At 54.0% G+C, this 6,425-nt stretch overlaps 1 protein-coding gene across 1 annotated transcript in view; it reads left to right on the forward strand.

Annotated features, from left to right (window-relative positions):
• Positions 1-293: 293 nt before the first annotated feature.
• GSG1L (GSG1 like) overlaps positions 294-6,425 on the forward strand; it is a 166,928-nt gene continuing 160,796 nt past the window's right edge. The window contains 1 exon segment of the mRNA XM_006172132.3: positions 294-463. Coding sequence (XP_006172194.1) covers positions 334-463 — 130 coding nt within the window. The 5' untranslated portion in view covers positions 294-333.

The following is a 6,425-nucleotide window of genomic DNA, read 5'->3' on the forward strand; positions in this document are numbered from 1 at the left end:
CCCATCCTGGGAATCTGGGCTTTCTCCTTCAGGCAGGAGTGTAAGCAGTAGTGTGCCTGTGGGTACGTGTGCATGGTTAGCTATGACCAGAGCTCAGAGCTACCTGGTTTGAAACTGTCCCTCTGGCTGCAGTGTGGAGAGCAGCTTGGATCAAAGTCAGAGTGGAGGCCTGGGAAGGCCAGTGGGGAGGAGCCTGGACTGGGGCGGAGGCTGGGCAAAGGAGCCCAAGGACCATAGAGGAAATGGGAGTAACAGGACCACGTGGATTGGATTGGGAGGTGGCAGCTGGCAGGTCTGCCACCTGCACTCCTGGGACGTGGGGTTCCTGACAATATGGATCAAGAAGGTGGGCAGGCAAGAACCTGGGCCCACATGTCCTTCTGCCTTCTGAAAACCTTTTTTTTTCTTTTTGAAGGTGAGAAATGTCGCAGCTTCATTGACCTGGCCCCCGCGTCAGAGAAAGGTGAGTGTGGCCCAGCTCGGGTGTGCCAGTCCTACCCTCCCTGGAAGCACCTTCCCTGCCCACTCGCCTCCCACAGCCTGGGGGTTTCTCCTTCAGCCTCCCTGGAACCAGGCATCCTGTGGCAAAGCTCTGAGGTCCTGGAGCGTTTGGCGAAGTGGGAGAGGCAGGCAGAGGAGGGCCTTCTGGGTTCCTAAGGATCCTCACCCCTTCCTGAGGTCCAGTGCATGCTGGGACTATAGGGGTGGCAAGGTGGGTGTGTGTGAGTTGGGCTCAGGGTTGGGGATTTACTTCCTGCTGTGGGAGTTTGAGATCCTGGGTGGCAGAAGCCGGGTGACCAGTCTCAGGTATGGGGAAGGCCAGTCTGATTGGATGCTGCCTCCAGAGGTCTTGGTGTGCAGGGCCCAGTAGTAGACTCCGAGCCCCCACCCGTGCCCTGATTGTGCAAGGGAGTCCCTGGGTGATCAGAAGCTGGCCACATGACAGCAGTGCCCTGATTGTGCAAGGGAGTCCCTGGGTGATCAGAAGCTGGCCACATGAAGTCCTCAGGGTTGTTCCTCTTCATCTCCTATGGCCTTTGTCTTCATGGTCTAAAATGGCAGCTAGAGTGCCAGCTGTCACATCTGCATTCCAGGCAACAGTATGGAACAGGGTAATGAAGAAAAGGCAAAGGTTTCATGCCATGTCTAAGGTTCCCTGAAGTGTCCCCCCAACACCTGTGTGTGTCTCCTTAGCCAGAACTTCTCACATGGCCACACTTAGCTGCAGGGGAGGCTGGGAAATGTGGTCTTTACCCTGGGCCATGCTGTCCCCAGCTAAGGGGTTTGGTTATTATGGAAGAACAGAGAATGGATAGTGGGTGGTAAGCTGTTACAGAGACGCGGGGGTGCGTGCCCACCTCCCCACCTGCCTACCCTCTGCCACCAGCAGTAAAGCTGCAGAGAGACACAGGTGTGCAGGTCTCTTCAAACAGCATGGAGAGTCATGGAGAGCCCTGGTCCTGGGAGTCAGGGGAGGGAAGCTGAGGCAGTAGCCCAGCTGTATACACAGTACCAACATGGAAAGTGTGGATGCTCAGCTGAGGGGACGTTGATGTTTGTTTGTTTGTTTATTTTCAAGAGAGATTTTTGCTCTAGGGTGCATGTGTTCACCGGAAAGACAGAGAGACAGAGAAATAGAAAGTGAGAAATCACCCCCCAGGGGGGATGGTCATGCCACAATCCCTTCTCCTCCATTCTCCTCTTGGGCTTTTGGGCATGTCCCACTGCCAGGCATGAGTTTCAAGCCACCGGGTCCAGGACTTGAACTGTGGTTGGCCTTGCGGGAGTCCAGTGATGTAACCATTGTGCCATCTGCCGGTCCCAGGGGAAGTCCTTAAGCACAGGCTGTGTGGCCACCTATGCCCCCAGCTGGTGGGGCTGAGCTTGTGGTGTCCACCCCCAGGCAGCTGGCAAAGGCAAGGGGCCATATGTCATGGAGGCTGGTGACCCTGTCTCCTCAGAGAGCTCCAGCCAAGTGGCCTTCATGGGACTGAGGGACAAGTGACAGGAAACCCCCTGGGCCCTTGACCCCCCAGAAGAGCCTGGACACCCCAGTCAGGCTTTCAGTGGAAGGGACCGCCTCTGCTTCCTCAGTTCCCCCTCCTCGTGTGGCCATCCCAAAGGCAGCCACTGTCGGTCGTGATTTCCAAACTGAGCTCACTGGGACACGTCCCGATGAGGTCGCTAGCGAGCAGCTGGTATCTGCCGAGCAGTTACTGCGGCTCTGCACCGAGCACTTCCGCGTGCTAGCTGAGAAGCCTCCCCCGAAACGGCCTCCTGCTCACCTTCCCTGGGCGGATGAGGAGGCCGAAGCTTAGGCCGAGTCACTGAGGGCTCACTTCCTGTGAGGGGCAGAGCTGGGTTAGATCCAAGCCCCCGGCCCAGCCCTGCTGCACTTTCCTCTCCTGTACCTCTGCCTCTCGGGTGTACAGCCCATAATCCCCGAGGCCTCGGGACTCCAGGGTCAACTCTGCCCCCGACTGGCTCGCAGGAAGCAGGGCCTGGGGCGTGCACATGTGCGTTTATCTAGTTGAGGGTGGGTGTGCTCACGGAGGAACAAGGGCTTCCATGTGTGTGCAGGCTGGTGAATGAGCTGTGTGAGCATGCATGGGCATGGAGCCGGTACACATGTGTGCGCTTGTGAGAATGTAAGGCCTGTGTGTGCATGTACATAGATGTGTTCATGTATGTGCATGCCAGGATCGTTTGCCCATGTGGATGTGTGTATAGTGTGCTTATACACGCGCGTGTGTGTGCCTGTGTACAGCAACAGGTGCATTGCTCAGACCTTATCCTGGCTGCTTTTATGAAGATGGAGGCCCCTTGCGATGCCACTTTGAGGGCTTGGTGGCCGTGAGGACCTGCAGGCGGTGTGGACGAGGGTGTTCGCAAGGAGGCCGGGTGGGCTGGCTCTGCCATAGCCCGCAGAGCAGTCTTCAGGTACTCGCTGCCTCTCAAACATGATAGTCGGTGGGGTTTGGCTCAAGGCAGCCATGTGGCCTCTCCCTGCACCAGGCTGGCCCTCCCGGCAGGCGCCCGCTAGAAGGAGGCGCTCACAGACCGTGTTCGCTCCTGTCTCTTCCTTACACTCGGATTCTCCACTTCATAGATGAGAACCAGGAGAAGAGGGTGGGCTGACTTGTTCAGGGGCCCCCAGGAGTCTGGGGCAGATGTTGCATCACGCATATTCTATTTTTTTAATAAGAATTATTTTATTTAACTTTATTTATTTATTGTAATTTGACCAGAGAAGGACAGAGTGAGAGAGAGAGAAAGTGACAAAGTGAGCAGCCAGGTCTAGGACTCGAACTGCTGTCAACCACAATCACGTGGGAGTCTAGTGCCCTTAACCACCACGCCACCTGCTGGCTCTTTTTTTGTCGTTTTAAATAATTATTTTATTTGCACCCCACATATTCTTACCAAAGGCCACTTTCTCCAAGATTTAGGCCCTGGCACCAACTCCGTCTGTGACTTCCCTCCTGGCGTGACTAGGGCAATAACCACGACACTAACACAAACTGCCCTTTGTGTGGTGTGACCACGTGTGCCAGGCACTTCCTGAGAACTTCGCGCTCACAGGTTCATATTATCTCCGCTTTACAGATGAGGAAACTGAGGCACAAAGCAGTCACTCAGGAAGTCGGGGAGCTGGGATTTGAACCTCAGCAGTCTGCTCCTCAACATTTGGTTGTTCTGCTACACAGCTAGGCCTTCAGAGACCTTTGGCCTTCACCACGGCCTCTGGGCCATGAGTTCCAGCTAGATCGCCCCTTCCCGCCCTCACCTCCTGCCGCCTGACATGCTTGGATGCATGATTCCAAGGCCCTGCTCAGATGCCACCTCCTCACTGCCATTGCCTCATGCCCTCTTGGCCCTCACTCACCCGCCCTTTCCGCCCTGCAAAATATCTGCCTGCCCCAGTGTTTTGTCTTAGTTTGCCTGGCCATTCTAGTTGTGCGTTTCACATAGACCTATGGCATCTTTTGGGTTTTTTTGTTTGTTTGTTTTGTTTTTTTTTTGAGAGGTTTTCGCTATAGGGCGTGTGCGCTTGCCAGACAGACAGAGAGACATAGAGACAGAATGCGAGAAATCACCCCCCAGGGGGGATGGTCACTCCGCAATCCCTTCTCCTCCATTCTCCTCTCGGGATCTTGGGCATGCACGCACATGCACCTGGCGTGAGTTTTAAGCCACCAGGTCCGGGTCACGAACCGCGGTCGACTACGTGGGAATCCAGCGACATAGCCATTACGCTAACTGCTGGTTCCCGCATCTTTTGGGTTTGATGCTAGCCGAGGCCACAGCCGTTTTTCAGCTGGACCCCCGCCATAGTCTCTGACTTAGTCATCTCTTTTCATTTTGCCTCCTGACTCACTTGGGAGTCAGGATGTTCTTTCTAAAGGATAAGTCGTATTAGGAGACTAGTGTTTAAAACCGTCCCCTGGCTCCCATCTCACTTGGGGTAAGGGTCACCATCCTCACTGTGGCCTGTGCCCTGGCTGTGTACCCAGGAGCTGCTCTCTTGCCATCTCCCCTCCCTTGCCACACTCTGGCTCCCCAAAACCCTTCCTGTTCCTCAAGGCCGCCAAGCTAGTGTGTGCTTTGCACTTGCTGTTCCTTACTCCTGGACACTGTGCCCTCAGTTCTTTGCACACTCATCCTCTCTCACTCCTTGGGTTTTGGGTCATACGTTGCCCCTTCAGGGAGGCTGTTCTCGGACGTCCTCTTCAGGGTACCCCTCCTCTCACCAGCCCCTCTCCCCTCCCTCCCCTTGTTTACTTGTCTTCATTACTCCAGCCTACAATCATCGGACTTACTCAGTGGCTATTTAATTAACAGCTGTCTCTCCCTACAGACTGCTCCATGAGGACAGAGACTTGGTCTTACCCAGGACTCACTATGTCCTTAGTGCCCAGAGCAATGCCTGGCACCAGTCAGGGCTCCAAAATGCTTGTTAGATGAATAAGAAATGAATGTTGAGTTTAATCATTACTGTGGCTCCCAGCCCTGCAGCTCAGTTTGCTATGGAACAGGCAAACAGGCGGGGCCCGGACATTACTGTTAAGGCTAGGAAAAGCCAGGGTTTGCCCTGATCGCACTTCATCCACACCTGACTCCAGACACTGGCTTTTCCCCCACAAGCCAAGCAGATGGATCAGTAGCAGACCCTGCCTGGGTGTCCTCTAATTAAGTCCAATCTGACACCACCTACCTGAATAGGGCGTCAGGTCCTACAGGTTAAGGGCTCAGTCCTATGAGCCTGGCCTCAACTGCAAGTCCTAGGTTGTGACCTGTGACCCTGACTGACCGGCTATCAGTTGGGGTTCTCGTGATCCCCCTCCTCGGGTTCGATTACTTTTCTAGAGCGGCTCACAGAACTCAGGGCGGCCCCACTTACATTCACCCCTTTACTCTAGAGAGTGTTACCCAGGATACAGATGGGCGGCCAGATGGGAGATGCACAGAGACAGGTGTGTGGAGAGGGGGGTGGTGCCTCCGCTACTCTCCGCCCGGGCACACCACCCTCCAGGCACCTCCACGTGTTCAGCTATCCAGAAGCTCTCAGACCCCGTCCTTTTGGGTTTTATGGAGGCTTCATTATATGGATATACTTGATTGCATCATTGACCGTTGGTGATCAACTCCCCCATGGGGAGGTAAGAGGGGCCGAAAGTCCCAACCTCGAATCCTGCCTTGGTCTTTCTGGTGACCAGACCTCTTGGGCCCCCACCCAGCTACCCAGGGACTGCCAGCCCTCCGTCAGCTCAGCTCAGTAGCATACACAAGATACTCATCACCCCAGAGTGTGTGCCAGGCGCACACGCGCCAGAGACCCAGTGTGTGCTTCTTATTAGATCATGGTATTGCAATTATGCACACTTGTTATAGAAGTGTTAATAACTCCCAAGTGTGCAAACTAGAGATGAAAAGCTTATCCTTTGATAGTCACTGTTAATGGTTTGGTTTATTTTTGAAAAAATATATATTTATATACATACACACATATACATACATAAGTGTCTGTGTGCGTGTGTGCGTGTGTGTGTGTGTGTGTGTGAAATCATGGATTGTTCTCATATCAGTACAGAGAACTCACCTTCATCTTTGGAAGCAACTGTATAATGTTCCATCACACAGATAATTTATTTAACTAATTTAGATTATTCCCCATTGTACTCTGAGCATCCTGTTTCATAGTGGAATCACAGTGACTTGTACGTGTATTTCTCTCCCTTACAAGCCTCGAACCCCTGAGGGTAGCCGTGGTCTCTTATTTACTTTTGGGCCTGCAGGGCCCACCCTAGCCCTGGGGCACTTCACTGCTGGCGAAACAGAGTAATATGTGCTTGAACCGTGGTCTGCACAGCGGGCCGTGCAGACAGCGGAGGGGGAACTAATTAAAGATGCCTGAGAGGTTCGTG

Source organism: Tupaia chinensis, unplaced genomic scaffold (genome assembly GCF_000334495.1).
Source record: "Tupaia chinensis unplaced genomic scaffold, TupChi_1.0 Scaffold000231_1, whole genome shotgun sequence".
In the NCBI taxonomy this organism is placed as follows: Eukaryota; Metazoa; Chordata; class Mammalia; order Scandentia; family Tupaiidae; genus Tupaia; species Tupaia belangeri.